Below are 17,956 nucleotides of genomic sequence, written 5' to 3'. Positions count from 1 at the left end.
GGCTCCTTCCTTCCCTCCCTCGGCTCCGCCTCTGCCGAAGACCGTTCTTCCTCCGTCCCAGAAGAACCGCTATATTTAACGTGCTGCAAATAAACTAACCTCTTCTCTCTCTCTCTCCCCCCCCCCCACCTTAAATCCCCGGAGGCCGGAGTCGCCGTTGCCTCGCCGCCCACCTTTGCTGCCGGCGCCCTCATCGCTCTGGTTAAACTCGAAGAGGAAATCGAAATCGAACTCGGGCTCTTCCTCCTCCAGGCTGGTCATGGCTTGGCAGGGAGACGCAGCGGCAGCGGCAGCGGCAGCGACCTCCTCCTTCTCCGACGGCGCGGGGGGAAAGTTGCTGCGGACGGTCTTCTCCCTTCGCAGCCACCGGACACCTGTTGCTGCGCCAGCGAGCGAGGAGCCTCCGCCGCCGCCGCCGCCACCTCTGGCAGGCCTGGGGGGTCGCGCTGACCTCCGCGCCGGGCAAAGCTACCGGGGAGCTGCCTGCTCGCTGGCTGGCTGGCTGGCTGCAGGTCCCGGGACGGCGTGGCCCCTCCTGGGCGGCTGTAAGGCGAGCCTGGGGCGCGCGCTCGCTTATCGCCCGATCGCTGCCTGTCTGCGGGATCCTCCCCCTGCCTTTGTTGATCTACACCCGGAAACATCAACAAGCGACTTGCTCTGCCCGCCTCGCGCTCTCGCTCGCTGGCTGGTTCCTCTTTTTTTAAAATAAACCCTCTCTGCTCGGGTTACAGGCCCGGAGGGGGGGGGGTGCAGCCAGGAGAGGGACGCTGGCCTCTCGTCTCCTCTGCCGCGGCCACCTGTCCGAGTTAGGCTCCTGGGGGGGGAGGGGGGTCTACCTCCTTCTCCCTTTCAAGTTGGCTGCAGTGTTATTTGCTTCCATTTCTCTCTGCACCACCACCCCTTTCATCTACACATGCCTTGGTGAGTCTTTCTTACTTCCACAACCCCAATGGCCTTGGTGAGGTGGTCTGAAAGTTGCCTCACATCTTAGCAACGGGGCATTTTCCCGCAGATGCATATCCAAAGGCAGATGCATAACTCCTTTGCGGAGGCGTAGAAATTTTATGAAATTAATATTCCCTTCCAAAAAGAAGAGTACATTCTATGAATATATTTAGTGGGTGACCAGGAAACCCCTCAGCATGTTCCCCTGTGTGTTTAAAAACCTTCCTGCTGAAAACCCATAACTTTTCCAATTTTGTTGTGCTATAGCCCTTCAGACAGTAATAATGTAACACTGGGAAAGCACAGAACTAATAAAGCAGACTAAAGCCATTGGTAATATACCTCCTCTTTCCATATGGACTGATCTGGACCCTGTGATCATCATCTGAAGCCCTTCTTCAATGCCTCATCCATGAGAGGTCCAGAGAGTGACAACTTGAGAATGGGCCTTCTCTGTGGTGGCTCCCCGTGTGCGGAATGTTCTCTCCAGGGAGGCTCAACTGGCACTTTAGTCACATATTTTCCTTCTATGACCAGACCTTTGGCTAATTAACAATCCATGGCCTTTCAAATGCGGTGGGTTTTTTGTTGTTGTTTTCTTGTTATACCCCACCCATCTGGCTGGGTTTCCCCAGCCACTCTGCGTACCGCACATAAAAATTGTAAAACATTAGACTTTTAAAATTCCACGAAACAGGGTTGCCTTCATATGTCTTCTAAAAGTCAGATAGTTGTTTATTTCCTTGACATCTGATGGGAGGGCATTCCACAGGGCAGGAGCCACTACCGAGAAGTCCCTCTGCCTGGTTCCCTGTGACCTCACTTCTCAGTTTCTTTCTCTTATATTATGTGTGTTCTCGTTTGTCTTCTCATCTTGTATTTTTATGTATTTTAATGTTGTGAAAGGTGGTATAAAAATTAAACAAATAAATACTAGCATTGGGTCATTAACATGTTGTACAATATACCCACAATAAACCACCAGTTTTGAGGGGCCCTACAACAGCGGACATTTTTACTGCTTGATCATTCCTGGGTTTCTGGAGAAAGGGCAAGATATAAACTGAAAAAACAAATAATAAAATACCCAGAGAATATTAGCCCACAACAGCCAGTCGTGGAGGAGACACTTAAGCCCTTCTTCCTGCCCTCTTTTCTATAGTCCCTGTGTTTTTGTTCTTCACGTTCATTGAAGGGCAAACATGATGGCAACCTAAAGTGGATCCATGAAGCATTTGGCCCATCTTGGAGACAGCAGGTGAGAGAGTACAAATCACCCGAGCCCAAAAAGCCCACACCTACAACCCAGATCACAACTTGTTCAAAAGAGAGCGAAGGTTCTTGTGGAACAAAACATGCAGTAATGGTGTGAACCAAACCCACACACCAAGTTATTCCAAAGAAGAGAGGGTTATCAATCATAGCCCCGAGAAGCCAGCCAACACCCTGAGACATGTTGGTGCCAAAAGTTGCCAACTCTTGAAACTCCTGTCTGGTATTTGATGCCCAGAGCCATGGTAGGTGGCGGGGGTGGCAGTGCTGGAGCAGCATGCAGCCCTCTTAGGCAAGCCAGCGGGTGGAATAAAAGCTGTTTTAGATAACCAGGTACAATTAAAATAACAAACGAGGAGCGGGGGGGGGGATCCCCCTTTGTCATATGGCAACGGGAGTGAAAGTAAAACAAAACAAAAAACCCAGCCATATCTTTTCCTTGGCCTCATTACTAAGTAATGCACTTGCTGCCTAGGGAAAATAAATAAATAATAATAATCCAAATGGCTCCCTCAAGGTTTGGAGGTAAAAGTATGGTATATTGGGCAGGCCACATATTACAGGGGAGACCCTACCGCAGCCCTGTGTTAACATTTTGTTTCTAGCAATGGCAGTCCTGGGGGGCAGGGGGCAATGAAGCTGTCGGGCATTTACTTCACACCACAAACCCAAACCCACAGGTACTGTGTTAGGGGCACCGTTTCACTTCACATGTCTTTGTGAAGGAGGCAGTGATTGTTGACTGAATGGACAGGCTGTGCAGCTGCATCCTTTGCATGTGGCTGCACACTGATCCATTCAACCTACAATCTCAGCCAGGCCATAGGAGTTGGCTCAGAGTGTTGCTTCCACTGTGGCCAGAAAAGGTGGACACACTTGTGCCTCCAGAAGCATGCAAGAATCAGACGTGTGTGTGTGTGTGTGTGTGTGTGTGTGTCTTTCTCAGAGAAGATGAACATTCTGCAAATTTCCCTAACACTAGTCACGAGAATGCCTGTGTCCGTTGCAAAGTTAAACAAGGGTGTAACCCTTTCAACAGTGCTGGCCTAAAACGTTTTGCCAATGGAAGCACCAAAAAGAGCCTCCTTCCAGCACACTACAGCTGACATTTCAAGAAGCCTCATTCAGACATCTGTTCCTGCCTTCATCATATATCCCTCTTGAATTTCACCACCTGAAACAGCCTGCCTGGGACAGACAGCCTTGTCTTCCAGCATTACATCTAATCTGAGTTTCTTTAGAAGTTACGTATGTACAACGCACATGTTGGAACTAAATTGTGAGAGGGGAACAAGGTTGTGTTTTAAAAGACGGTTTACCTCTGGGAGCCAACAACTGGTCTATATTAAATGTCCCTAACAGACACATTTATGAGTCCAGCCTGTGTCTGAAGGCAACGGCAGAGGTCTCAAAAATATATGAATGTAAGAAGAACCAGCTGGTCAGGCCAATGGTCCATCTAGTCCCACATCCTGTTCTCATGGTCACCAACCAGTTGCATGTGGGACAAGAATACTCTCTCCTCCTGGGTTTTCCAGTAACTGGTATTCAGGAGGCAGGACACAGACTCCATCACCATTGATAGACTCACCCTCCATGAGATGCATGTTACAACTCCAAGAGAAAAATCTGTGAACTTTAAATCTGCTTCAGGAATTTTGGATGTGCTAATGTCTGCTTTTGGGGAGTATGGTGTATTGTCATTTTCTGGGGATGCCCACCTGCCACTTAGATATGGATATAGAGAGAATCCAAGAATTCTGGCATATCTATGTGCAGCTTATAAGCAGGCCCCTGTGCTTTTGTCCTGCGTTCCTCTCATGTGATGAATTTTTGGTCATGGTGATCTCTTGCAGAAGCATTCTTGGGAATCAAAATGTAAATGTAAGATACCTGAAATATGTAAGGGCTGTTCCTTAACACGAATTGTTGTTGTCGCTGTTGGCACCTGCAAATGCATTTTTCTGTCTTCCTCAACCACTGTTCTTTGCTCTGAACTATCTTTTGCTAAGTCACCAGACCTGGATGATTAAGTGCTCAAGAGACATTTTGCTTTCTTTCGGTGTGGACACATTGGCTTCCAGGTCAATCGCATGACCAGTTTTTATGCACTGAAGTCAGCCAAAGCTGGCCTTTGCAGTAATTTTGTCATGTTTAACCAGCTGCACATATGCCATCCATCATCAAGTACCCACAAATGTGAGGAAAAACAACTTTTCTATGAACAGTAAATCTGAGTGGTACTGTTGAAGCAAGGAATTCCATCTGGAGCAAGCAGGACAGGATTGTATTTTTGATAACTTATTTTGAACAGCTTTCCCTGGAGAATAACATTTCTGTTCGAAAATTGGGAAGCAGCTGATAAAATAATGATTTGCGCCCGTGGATTTTTCCTTCTCTTCATTCTGAGATGTTTACGAGGCAAGTTCAACATAACAAATTTACTAAAAAATAAATAAACTATGGCTGACTCGACTTCCTGTTTAGAAAAAGTGCTGTGAATGGGTCCTTAGTAGGGTTTGTGGTTCCAAGGAAGTGGGGTTGTTCCAGTTGATGATTTCTGAATGTTACTTACCCCCCCCTGCCCCCACAATGCACACACTTTTTTGGGAAAGACTTGCATCTCTCACATTGTTTCTTTGCTTTTCTTCACCTCTTCTGCCTAACCTCCTACAAAGTAAAAAAAGCAATAGCAAGCTAACTAGGCTTAATGTCATAAACAACACATCCTTTTGGAGGGCATAAGGAATGGGGGGTTCAGCTAAAAAGTCTGATACAGTCACCAGGGAACCTGGCAAGTGATAAGGGTTGTATTTCATTCCACTGGCAGACAACAGTTTAATCGACAAAGGTTTCCAGTTTCCCAGAGCACACTGATTAGGATGCACTTGTATCTTCTTGGCTGACTGACACATGATGAAGCCTTGAGGATGAATGGCAGCTGCTTGTCTGAGTGGGCTGGCAATTGTGAGAATAGCTGATCGAGAGCTTGCAAGCAGCCTGCTTGTGATTCCAACCAACAAGACCCTCAGTGAAAGGAAGGGGAATTGTCTGCAGATGCGTTGCATTCATAGGCTACGAAATAACAGCAAGTTGTGTTGCAACCAAGGTCAGCTGGACCTGGGTTTCAAATCTTCACCTGCTGGGTCTTATTTTAAGCTTAAGTACATTTTTCTAGTCCTTACATTGTGCAACGGTGTATTTGGGGTGGGGTGTTTTTTTGTGTGTGTGTTTTGGCACTGCCTGACCTTGCAGTAGTCAAGTTTTAGGAATGGGCTGCTAGGTTGCAATCCACAAGGCGGTTCAACTCAAGTCTTTGGCTTCCATTGCACTACTGTAGCTTAGATCTGAGAGCTTGAGTTCAAGCGATTTGTGGATCAGGCTAAACATACATTTCCCTTCAAACTTTTCCCCACACCCCACTTGCTAAGGATCACCGATCTTCTGGGAGGGGATAGTGAATAGCATTAGCAGTCATCACTATTACCACATATTATTTAGCTGCAGCACCCACTAGTGCCAATTGTTATATAAATCACACGAGAAAAAAGAATTTTAATAACAACAGACATGCATACAATGTACTAATTAAAATGTATGTTTCAAAACACTGGGGCTTCACATTTATAAAATGTGCTGTCATTAATTAAAGCCCAGAATAATGTCCAGAACAATAAACAAAAGTCTAGGGCAGACATGAAGACCATATGCTCCAACCAATATTCCTATTGCTCATCAGACCTATACTCCTTCCAATCTATAGTTTTAGCTCCTAGCACCCACAGTACTCACACTCACTCTGAAATAATTCCAGAATAAACCAGTAAAGGGATTCCCAAACTTAAGTCTCCAGCTGCTGCTGGACTACAATGCCCATCATCTCTACATAGCAGGACCAGTGGTCAGGGTTGATGGGAATTGTAGTCTAAAAACTGCTTGAGACCCAGGTTTGGTAAACCCTGATCCAGTAATTTAGTGGGAGTGCCTCACAGTAAGTGTCTTTAGGACCACAACGCAAAGTAGTTGCTTCCCCCACCCCTTTAACAAGAAGCTGTTATTTGCATTGTTTGGCTTGTAATTAAATCTTTAAAAATGAGGTTTTTATAAACAAGGCTTTAATTGCCTGCTTGAAAAATACAGCGTTTCCCTTTAGCCAAGATAGTTTTAAAGTCTGCAACATGCAAATGACCTCACCGTCCCAGAAGCCAGCACTACGGAGCTCCCAGATCTTCAAGGCTATATTTCAAAGGAATAGTTTTTAAAAGCAGTTATGGAAATGGTATTCCTCTATAGACTCTGGGAATCCCATTTTCCAGGATGATGGCTGAAAAGTCCATCAAAGAGTGCCAGGAAAAAAACATTTTTTTTTCCATGAGATCCAGTATACTTCTCTCTCCCTTCCCCCTGCTTTCCATAACAAAGTACTATATTGCCTTACACATTTTCTATTATGGTTTACACTGCTCTGGCAAACATCTGCTCCTGGTCCCCCCCTGCCCCGGGCAGTTTGCAGAATCTGATACTGAACTGGTGGCAGTCACTGCTGGCCCCTTTACACTGTTGCTTCAAACATTCTTAGCAAAGATGCTACCCAGGCATCTTGACAAGGAACTAGCTAGGCGCTCTGATGTTGGGCAAGGGTGTGTTTGTGAGTGAGTGAGTGAGACCTGGCTTTGAATGAAAGAGGTTGTTGTTGTTGATTTAAGAGGCACATCTGCACCGCCGATTGGCAAGACAAACTACGTTGTGAAATGTACCAGCTTTCCCTGCCTTTCGATTTCTTCTTGGCTCCCAGCTGTTTGTTCAAAGTTTGCTAGGCTGAATCACCATGGCATTTTTTTTTAAAAGGACTTTGGCATCAGTTTTTAAACTACCATCCGGAAGAGCAGAATCATCATGGTAATTTTTTAATAGGAATTTGAGGGGGCAGGAGAGGAACCGAAATAAATAAATAAAGGGTAGGAGAATAAGCGCCTTTGTCTCATGGTTTCTCCCCTTTGCTCATTCTGTTCTTAGTTAATTTGATTTCTAGTCTTCGCTTTTAATACTTAAAAGTGAAGGAGTGCAACAGGACTGCTACTGGCACAGGAACCCCTGTTCCACTTAAATGAAGAAGCCTCACCCCCAAATAGTCCACCCATATCTGAAAGTTAAGGTTAAAATACATTAAGAATTTGTGTCCGCATTGTATGTGTGTGCACATGCGTGTGTGTTTCCAATGAACAAGATTTGACCCATTAATCTATGGAAACAAGTGAGTGCAGAAACAGACAATGAACTATCGGAAGCGATTTTCGGAAAACTGTTGCGTAATGTAGTTCTTAGAACCCAAAGATGCCTATGAACACTAAATGAATATCAGGAACAAAGCGTTAATAATGGCCGTCTACCCAGGGAACTTGAGAAACCGTCTTATATTGAGTCATTGGTTGCTGCAGCTTGTATTGTCAACCCTGACCCTCCAGGATTTCAGACAGCAGCCTTTCCCAGTCCTTCCTGGTGTTATGAACAAGCAGGACAACAGGCAGTAGGTTTCCCAGCAGTGGGACCCACCAGCTGCTACAGTCCTCTTGAGCACCTTACCCCCCAAAGGGGATATTAGTCACTAGGCAATAATTATTCAACACGTCTGGGTCCAGGAGGAGGAGATGCACCACTGACTCCTTCAAGGCAGGTGGTACTTTCCCATTCTCCAGTGAACCACTGATCATTCCCCGGACCCACCAGGTTTTGCAAACCATCATGGAATCTTTTAAAGAAAAATCAAAATCAAAAATAATTTATAAGAGAGAAACGGCTGCCTCACTGGGTTGAGCAACCCTCAGTCTTGGGACAATTTTGCCTAAACGCCCTCCACGATTCACCACCTGCAAAGCAGGCAATAAATATGAGGTTGCTGCAATTTCATTCTGCACTCATCTCCACTTGCATAGGAGACGTACCAGTGTGTCCAAAGTTGAGACGTAAGTTAATGAGAAAGGTGCAAAGCTTTTGCTTCTTTTGTGAGTTGGTGATAATAGTTAGCATCTCTCAAACAGAAACGTAAAATGCATATTTCATATTTGGTTCAGGCTAGATGTGCAGCTGTTTGCAGGATGAATCGAAGAGATCTGCCGAGCAGCACTAAAAGCACTGAGCCAACAACAACAACCCAGTGAGCATGCAAATTTACCTGCGTAAGCTAGAGAGTCTCATTGTGAGGAAACAAACGTAACTGTTGCAGCATTAAAATGCAGAGAAGGTTTTGGACACTGTAGCCAACGACGTCATCAAAAACCAAAGTGATTTTAAAAGACTCTGAGGTTCATTCTTAGATTAGAGTTTTGTTGTGTTAAAAAGAGACAAAGGACTAGTAGACAGCAACATGTTGCTGGAATTGGCGCACAGAGTAAGGCAATCTGGGGAACTCTAGCAAAGAAACTGGAAGCTGCAGCCCAGTGTGGTTTGCTAGTAGGGCATCCCAGTCCATTTTACAAAGTTTGTGCAGCAAATATTGCTTGAAATACTTCAGTGGGTCTTGAAATACCTAAGGTCAATGGATCAAACTTATTGCATACCCAATAACTAGGGGGTCACATAGTTCTGCTTCCAGCAAGGAGCTTTTGCTTTTAACAGCTACATCCCAGGCAGAAATTATGTGCTCAACATGTGATGAAAATAGACTCATTTGTATAATATTTGAATGTTTGTCTTTCTATCTATCTTCTGTTCAGCCATTTTGACCGCACTAGTAGCTATTGTCTTTCTTCTTTCCTGGCAGCCTTTAAACCTCTGTTAGCCAACATGCAAATATATGTGCCAGTTGTCACGTTTTCCTTGATTTTATGGCTTCATATGTGTACAAGCCTGTACAACTAATGATTGGCCAAGCTGAGCACCAGCAAGACTATCAGACCTAAGGAATACTTTGCAGTAGCACCCGCCCTCCCCAGTGTTGCAGTCCTAAGCATACAGTGACAACTGTGAAGTTTTATTGAGCTCTTGGTGGGTCAACATGATGAGTTGGCTCCAATCATTTTAATGGTTCAAAACTGTACAGGCCTTCCGAAGGAGAATGCAGATGATCATATACCAAACAGTGCTGTACAACAGAGAGTATGCAGCTAATAAAGGGAGCTATGCAGCCATCTCAGGCAAACATCTGTAACTTAGATCACAATGAATGTCAGTTAACAGGATTGTGTTTTCAGCCTTTCTCAGCCTGGTAGCCTTTAGGTCTTGTTGGACTCCAACTTCCATCAGCCCCAACCATCACTGCCCAATGGTCAGGGTTGATGGGAGTAGGAGTCAAAAACATCTGGAAGGTACCATGTTGTAGAAGGCTGGTGTAAATGAGCCCACAGCCTGAAGTCTTGGCATCATTGGGGGGAGGTGCAATACAACACTACACATATCAAAGCAAAGGTTATTTCAAGCCAGAAGCCTTCTTTGAAAAAAATAAAGCTTGAAATATTACAAAGATGTTCAGAGCTGTGCTAAGTCCCATACAAGAAGCTGAGAAGTTCATTTCACTTGCCTAAACAGATTGAGGGCTTCACTCCTCTACTCACAGGAGCAGGTCCCGTTGAAGTAGAGGCAGCATTATAAAAATAATTTACAGCTCAAAGGAAGATCTCATTTTTAAAAAGGAACAGCCATACCTATTTCTATACAATATAGTACTATGCAGAATCATTAGCTATCTATGTAATACACAGGAGCCAACTCCTAGGGGCTGAGGGCCCTTTGTCTCCCCATAAAATATTTGAGGGGGGCAGGGCCTACCAAAGTTCATGGTCATTGCCTTTCAAATAGTGTGTGTGTGTGTGTGTGTGTGTGTGTGTGCTGTGTCTTGTGATTGGTTATGTGGGGCAGGAGTTACTTGCTCTCCCGGCCAATATTTTGTTCAAGTTGTTCATAGTTTACATATTAGTATATCAAGTGATAATTGGTTTTTTTGAATGTTCGTGGTATGAAAGAATTGTCTTGATCTATTATTTAATACAATTTAGAGGTGACATTTGCTTCTTCCTGCCTTATAAAATAGTTGGCTACTGTACAGTAGTTGACTGCTATTGCAAAAGTACACTTAAGGGGGCAATCCTATGAGAAGAGCAGCTTCAGATGCAGTGGATCTCTGGCTCAGACAGCCAGGCTCAGATGATATTGCCTGGCTCAGCAGAAGATATGACTGTATTAACTTGCTCATGCCAGCTCAGTCCAGGCTCAGCCAGGGGCTGGGGTAGTGGTGGGGCTGGGATTTAGGAGGGAACCTAGGACTGTTCAGCTCAGTCACATGACCTAGCAACCTGGGAGCGACTCAGCTGCTGAATGAAGTAGGAGCTGGCGTAACTTTACGCCGGTTGAACTTACACTGGCGTAGCTTTACGTCCATTTCTTGTGCATTGGATTGCTCCCTTAATTGTCATTCAACAGACTATTTGGAAACTGAAGCACTTTAAACTAATTAATCATGGAATGAGCATCATTGGACCTTGATCCTAAACGCATTCACTCAGGTGTAAGTCCCAGTGAGATCAATTGGGATGACTTTTGAGTAAGCATGCTCTGACTTGCAGCTTTCCGTTGAGCTGATTTCCCTTGGGAGCATCAGGAATCGCTTGCAAGTAAGACTACAATTGTAAGCACCCCTGTTCAAAAGTGCATTCCACATTAATTTGAAATAAATCCTATGATGGTCACTAAGGTAGCAAATGTTCAGGTCTAGGATGTAGTGCCTTACCCGTAGCTCCTTGACCTTTAACAGAGATGTTATAAAAAGTGGAGTGCAACTGAAGGGTGCAATCTTTTGCATACGTACTTGGGTAGGAGCCCTATTGACCAAGACCACGAATTCTGAGTGAATATGCATAGGATTGTGTTTAAATCCAATTGCTCTAGTAGTTTAACTGGTTTGTAGGTAGGGTTACTGAAAATCGCTGCCAACTGGCATCAGGTAGGCGCCTTCACTGTTTTAGGTGCTTGGTAAAAATGTTTCTGTTTAGACAACCCTACCCAGACACGTAGAAAGTTTACATGTGTATTGATCTGTTTTATCACTTTCTCCTGGTTTTAATTATTTGGATGTTTTCAATGGCGGTTTTAAAACTGGTTTTGTCGTTTTACAGCTTTGAGCAAGCAATATATAAATTATATGAAATAAATAGAACACTGTTAGGTTCTGGGAAGTGTTGCAGTTCAGTGGTCTACCACATGCTTTCTGTGCAGAAGGTCCCATGTTCCATACCTGGTATCTCCAGGTAGGGCTGGCAAAAAGCCTTTCCTGACACCTGAGAGAGTCTCTCTGCCAGTCCATGTATGTAGACCGTGCTAAGCTAGATGGACCAAACATTCTGAATTGCTATAAGGCAACATCCCATAAAACAAGTTGCTTCTTAAGGAAGCCCATGGAACTACTCTAGAACAGCGAGTCACCTTTGCTTTCCTGCAATGCAGTTTATCCAAAGGCCATTTTATGAAAGTTTCTTGAATCTCCACAACAAGGCAACAGCGAGGGGAGAAAGATGGAGGTAGCCGAACCAAGGAAATAAACAGACCATTTTTGAAAGAAGTTGGGGAAGGGGAGGAGACTAGTGTCTTTTCTTAAGGTTTGAAAGTATCCCTAGACTTTAGAAATCGAGAACGGTAAAACGGTTTTTTAATTAGAGCAGGGCGTGTGCTCTGTCAGACCTCGGCTTCCTCCTACCCCAGCCGGCGCTATTAAATGCTAGCATTTAGTGGTTAGAAGTAATTTGACGGGCTGGATTGGTTCTGCACACTGTTAACTCTGTAAAATATCGGCGCGCACAATGCACAGAGGCAGCCGCGTACTCTGAGAACTCCACTGTGTCCTGGGATTCCTTTGGTTTCAGAAGGAGGCTGCTCCACCCCTCCGATCCCTTTCCACCGGCTCCCATAAGCATTGCTCTGTTGCACATCCCGCGTAAGCAAGGCGCCTGCCCACACGCAGCAGCCGGCAGCTAGTCAGCCAGCCCACCCCAAGGGACTCCGGCGATGCCCCTTAGAATAAAAATTAAAAGAGGGGGCGGGGGGGGGGAAACCCAGCCTTTCCCTCTCCGCCTTGAGCTCAAGGATCTCGCAGCGCCCAAGGCCAGGTTCAGAGAGGGAGAGGAGACACCTATTGGCAAGAAGTCGCAGCAGGCAAAACGAAAAAGAAGAAGGGGGAAAAAGCTGAAGGCTGCTTTGGGGAAACACCAGGGGGACACCGCTTCCCTCCTCCCAAGTGCAGCCGCCAGCCAGGCCCTCCCGCCGGTACACACAGACACGCGCACGCGTGCACACACGCGCAAACACAGCCCGGCGCCTGCCCGGGTTTCCCTTGGCGCGGCTCTCCACAGAAGCAACAGCAGCAAAAATGTCAGAAAAGGCAGAGAAGAATCTGCGTCGGGAGAGGAGAAAGCGGGAGAAAGCGGCTCCGGGAGAGAGAGCCACCAGCGGTACTTTACCTTCTTCTGCCGATTTCATGCTGCTGCGACGGGACGGACGCGCACCGAAAGTTTCACTTTCACCACCACTGGGCTGGATCTCGAGGCGCCAAGAGGATTTGGTTCAGAGGATCGCCGCTTGGCATCCGCTCAGCACAAAAAGAGAGAAAGTGAGGTGGAGGCAGAGGGAAGGAGGTAGATCCTCTCTCGCGCGCGTGTCTTCACGCCCACGTAGCACAGCGCGCGTCTCCAAAGCTATTAAATGGAGACTCCAAGCTGGTGTTTCCCTCTCGCCACGGAATTTGGAAAGCCAAACGCGCGCACGGGAGGGGGGGGAGTTGTTTTTTTGTTTTTAAACAGAATAAAGCTGGATCCTAAGCAGATGTCATTGAAATGAGCGTTGAGTGGGACGTGGGGAGAGAAGGGAAGGGAAGGAGGGGTGGTAAGAGCAGGCGCAAGGGATCCTGCCCCAAAGAGTAGCGAGAGAGAGCGCTTAGGAAGTTACTCACACGCGCTCTCCCTCCCTTCTCCTGGTGTCTTATTCAGGGCCGGGGTTTATTTTGATCAGGAAAGTTTGCAGAGTCTCTAAGTCTCTCTCTGACGCACGGCTGCTCGGTGACTGCTGCCTTTTTAAAGCTGGAAAACACCCCCCTCCCTCCTTCCCCCTCCCAGCCCCTCTCCCCGCCCAGAGCCCCGTGATGTCACGGGTCCTGCGAGCTTCTCTCAGCTGCCTGGCGAAGGAGTCAGCCAGCCGAGCCAGCGGAGAAGAGCGCTGCAAGCTGGAGAAGAAAAGTCCTAGAGGAGAACCCCTCTCTCGCTCCGCTCCACCTCCAGCGGATTCTGCTGAGCAGGCAGATCTTCGTCACCGTCGAGGCTGCGACCCAGAGCACCCACCTAACCGATTCTATCTATCCCCGAAGTTGGGTGCGCGGGGGACCTGGTGTCTGAGAAATGTGAAACGCAGATCAATAAAGGTGGGGGGGGGGAAGGGGCTGGAGAGAGGAGCGGAGAGGGACCACGCATGCTGAAATCATTAGGCTGAGGAAAGGGGAAAAAAATCTCAGGCTTCCCCCGCTGTGGAAATTTGGAAAAGAGCATCAACTGGCAAGCATCAGGAAGGAAAATCCCATTCAGCTAAATTACTAACAGACTCCGAAGAGTTAGTTTCGATAACTGAGATTTATTGAGATGGGTCTTATTCCGTAAATATTTCAGCAGCGCCGTTTTGAATCAACCCGGGAGGAGTGAAGTGGCGCGTTTACAGCTGCTCCCTCTTTAAAGCAAAACATACACACGCACACAAAAACACACAAATACACAGTGGCACTTGAAAGTATAGGCTGCGATAACTTTTTATGAAGGCCCCAAACAGTATGCGGGGCTTTGGTATCGTTCAAGCCTTCTGTTAATTCAATCCTTTCCCGCCGAGCGTTTTGCATTATATCACTGCTGCTCTTGATTTGCCAAATTTTAAAAAACGGGAGGGCGGGTAGAATTCCTCGCTGAAGTTGACAAAAAGAAGATCTGGGCGGTTAAAATCTCGGGTGCATGAATAAAAATAACAACCACCACCCAGTAAATCTACTTCACAACACTCCATTTGTCTGGGGAAAAGGAAGCTCTGCCGACTCAGTGAATAAGGAGAAGCCGGTTATTTGTGTTCGGGAACTGCTGAAAACGTGCTACATTTGGCACGGACCTCAGACAGAGCTTAGCGTAACTTCTGGGGCGGTTTCCTCCCCAAACGAGCTCTAGGCTCCTAAGTGCTTCACAACGTCAGTGAAATTCTAGTGTAGCGAGAGAGATCTCCGAAAGAAGGGGCACCGCACGCCCCCCCCCCCCGCTTTTTAGCTCCTGCAGGAGTTCTTTGCAGAGTTGAGTTCGGAAGGAGAGCGAATGCGAGCACGTGCGCGCGGGGAGGGCGCGCCGAGGCAGGCTTGCTCGGCCTGTGGATGGGTTACAATGGAAGAGGCTCGTCGCGACGCGCTTTTTGAGACTTTCTCTGCGAGCGGGAAGCTGACAAACCCTTCACAGAAATCAGTAGGGTTGATCCCGCGTCAATATGCCACGTTTCTCAGGTTGGGAGCGCTCAGTAAGATTGGTAGAGGTTAGACTTCCTAAGGGTCGTGAGTTCGAGACCCACGCTGGGCAAAAGAGCCCTGTTTTGCAGGGGGTTGGACTAGATGACCCTCGAGGTCCCTTCCAACTCTACGTTTCTATGACCTCTCTTCCTATCCGGAAGCGTTGCAATGGGCCCTTCTCCTCCTGATTTTGCAGCTCCACCCCAAATTCTTGAGTGGTGCAAGTCCTTTAACACCCAAGTGATGTGTGCCCAATATGTGGCTCCATCAGCCGGTCTACATAGGAGCGGTATCATACCGCTCCTACGATTCTGCTGCTACATACTGGACAGAATCCGAGCCGATACAATAGGGACATTTCCTAGCTTTTCTGCTCCCCTTTTGCCACTGTTGGGGCGGCTTGGCGCTTCCCGGTCTTGAACTGGGAATGGCGTCCGCAGATGCACGAAGGGTAGCCCCCGCCCTTTGTTGGGTAGGAGGGAATTGGGGGACAAATGAAAAACCAAGGAGGGATGTTGGTGGGAGGAACACACGAAGCCTCCTTTTAGTGAGTCCAAACCCTGATCCATCCAGTCCAGGCTCGCTCACATTGATTGGCAGTGGTGACTCTCCAGAATTTCTGGCGGGGGTTCTCCCTGGAGCGCAGAGGACCTTTGGCCGCAAGGCATGGACTCTGGCAACCGAGCGCAATGGCCATCTCTTGAGTTTTAGTTTCCACTCGTTTTCGGGGTTTGGGGAGTTCCCCTTCATAGTGAAACCGCCGGCGCTATTTCTCCAGATATAGAGGAAACAGGACGTGCCTGGTGGGCGAAGGGTTAGGGTTCTTCAGTTCGCTCAAGCTGCCTGTATCTGATCTCGCGTTTATTCCACCCCTCTTGGCCATTAAAATTGTAGGGGGACATTTCTAGAGCTGGAGTTGAAGGGACAAGGGGGGGGGGAGAGACAGAAAAATGAGGTTTGTTGACACTTAGCGCCTGCGGACCCGCAACCACGACGCGCTCTGGTACACAGGCACGCACGCTCACACATCTCCAAATAGACGTGCGGATGTTCCGAGCACAGCGGGATGTGCCGGACTTCAAATATACAGAGGCGAAACAGGAAACGTCCATCTCCTCTTGACACAGACCACTGCAGTGACACGTGCGCCTACAGAAGCGCAGCACTTGCCCGGGTATTCGCTACCACCGCAGAAGCAAGAGTTGGCACCCTGGTCTTTGCACTGCGGACCTGGATATACCCAGTGGAGGACCTACATTTTGGGGGGTCCTGAAGCTTGCTGGGGGGCCCTTCGCAGCCAGCAATGAGGTCTGGGCAACCACCGTTGTCTTCTTCAGTGGGGTTGTTCCATGACAGATCACCACAGATTTACAACATACGACAGATCACCACAGATTTACAACATCTGCGCTACTGACTCTCAGACTTTGGGATTGTTGAAACATATACAATAACAAAATAATAATAATAATAATAATAATAATAATAATAATAATAATAATTTAAAAAATGAGGATTAGGGGCCCTGTAGTTTAAGCTTCATTCTTTTTATAGTAGATCGCTCGTGGGCATACTACATTCTTATGGCATCGTGTGTAGGCGTCGAAAGACATCCACAGCCTACCGAGGTGTCCCCCCCCAAACAATGAATCGTACTTTTAAAAAACCGAGCTGGAAATACATGTGGGGCAGAGGAGTTAATGAATTGTTTAAGGCTATGGGGGTGTCTATATTTGGTAGAAATTGGTGGGGGGAGCTTGTGGAGTTTATTTCTCTGTTTTTCTCCCCACAGCTGACCAGAAAAAGCACCCACACATGGTATCAATGTTTCCAGGAGGAGAGCATTCGATCGGAACACCAAGAGATGACTTGCACGTGCGAAGGGGCCATCACGGGTCTAATACCCCCGAGCGGTGCTTCCATGTTCGCGCGCGCGCGCACACACACACGCAATCCAGCTGTAGGAAAGTGGCGCACGCGTGCGCACACGCGACGGGGTGGGAATTTATCCTAGAGAAGAGTATGCGTTGAGGGAAAGTTGAGCGCGCGTGCTGTTCATCATCAACCCGGTGCCCGCACCGCATGGGTGCTGGACGCCTCCTGCTGCTATAGTCGTCACTTTGAATGGAAACAGGGATGCGTTTTTGGGAGCGGGGAACCATGCCTTGCGGGAGGGGCCGTAGTTCAGTGGCACAGCAGCTCATGCCTGGCTGACACGCAAAAAGCACGGCTTCGTCTCCAGGTAGGGCTGTGAGAGGAGCAAAACACACATACTGTACACACCGTCAATCTGAAACCGCGGAGAGCCGCTGCGAGTCCAAAAAAAAGAGGGGCTAAAGCTGTGAGTCGATGGAAGGCAGCTCCCTAGGTTTCCTCCATGCCACCACAACACACACACACACACACACACACACACACACACACACGTGAGCAAGGAAGCCGTCTTCCCCACAGCAGCCCTCGCCAACGCCGGCCCCCCACGCGCGCGCGGGGGCGTCCCGTCAGAAGCCACCCAAGTCCTCTCTCCCCCTCTCTTCCCTCCTCGAGGGCCACCCCCCCCCCCAGCCCCCGCGCTGGCTCTGAGGCAAGGGCTGGCGCGCGGGCGGGAATTTTGTGTGCGCGCGCGCTCTGGAGCGCGTGAGTGTGGAGGCTCCCTGCTCGAGCTCCGACAAGCTGCTGAGTGAGGATGAAAGCTGCTCTCGCCCTGCCTGCCTCCTCCTTTCCTGTCTGCTTCCAGGGAGCTCTCGCTCGCTCGCTCTCCCTCCCGCTTCTCCGGCGCTGAAATGACGGAATCCCCAGTCTGTTGCCTCCTGTTTAATGCCGTTGCCTGGACCACCGTGGCTCGGCTCCAAGTCCGAGGGAGTTTTCGAGGGGGGAGGAGGGCGGCGGGAGCAGCAGCGGCGGCAGCAGCAACTGCAGCCAGCTAACCTTGGCCGCCTGTTCTGCGGCGCGCAGCTGGCCCCACCGCCAGATGTTCCCGCTTGCTCGCTGGGCCCAGGCGGCCCCCAGCGCCGGCTCCCCACGCCGCCGCGGCCGCCGCCGTTCCCGCCACCAAGCTGAGGGAAGCTGTCTCCTCCCGCCTTCTGCTGCTCTCTCCCTTGCCCCGCCATTTCTCTCCCTCTCGCTCCCGTCGCCTCCCTTCTCCTGAAGTTTGTTTACAAGCGCTACCAGGAGAGGCTGCGAACCTGACTTTATTTTAGGGATTGGTGATGACTAACAAAGTTACAAGAGAGC

General features: G+C 48.2%; 1 protein-coding gene across 4 annotated transcripts in view; it reads right to left on the bottom strand.

Annotated features, from left to right (window-relative positions):
• Positions 1–13,417, bottom strand: part of NFATC1 (nuclear factor of activated T cells 1) — a 129,830-nt gene extending 116,413 nt beyond the window's left edge. For 2 of the 4 annotated variants that reach the window (XM_083746900.1, XM_083746902.1), the window contains exon 1: positions 174–690. In XM_083746900.1, coding sequence (XP_083603026.1) covers positions 174–261 — 88 coding nt within the window. In that variant the 5' untranslated portion in view covers positions 262–690. Of the gene's footprint in view, positions 1–173; positions 691–12,662 lie in introns of those variants that run through there. The other 2 variants (XM_083746903.1, XM_083746901.1) reach the window with 2 other exon arrangements.
• Between the last annotated feature and the right edge of the window lie 4,539 nt (positions 13,418–17,956).

Source organism: Podarcis gaigeae (assembly GCF_964106915.1).
Source record: "Podarcis gaigeae genome assembly, chromosome: 7".
Lineage (NCBI taxonomy): Eukaryota > Metazoa > Chordata > Lepidosauria > Squamata > Lacertidae > Podarcis > Podarcis gaigeae.
This window is presented reverse-complemented; position numbering and strand designations above follow the sequence as displayed.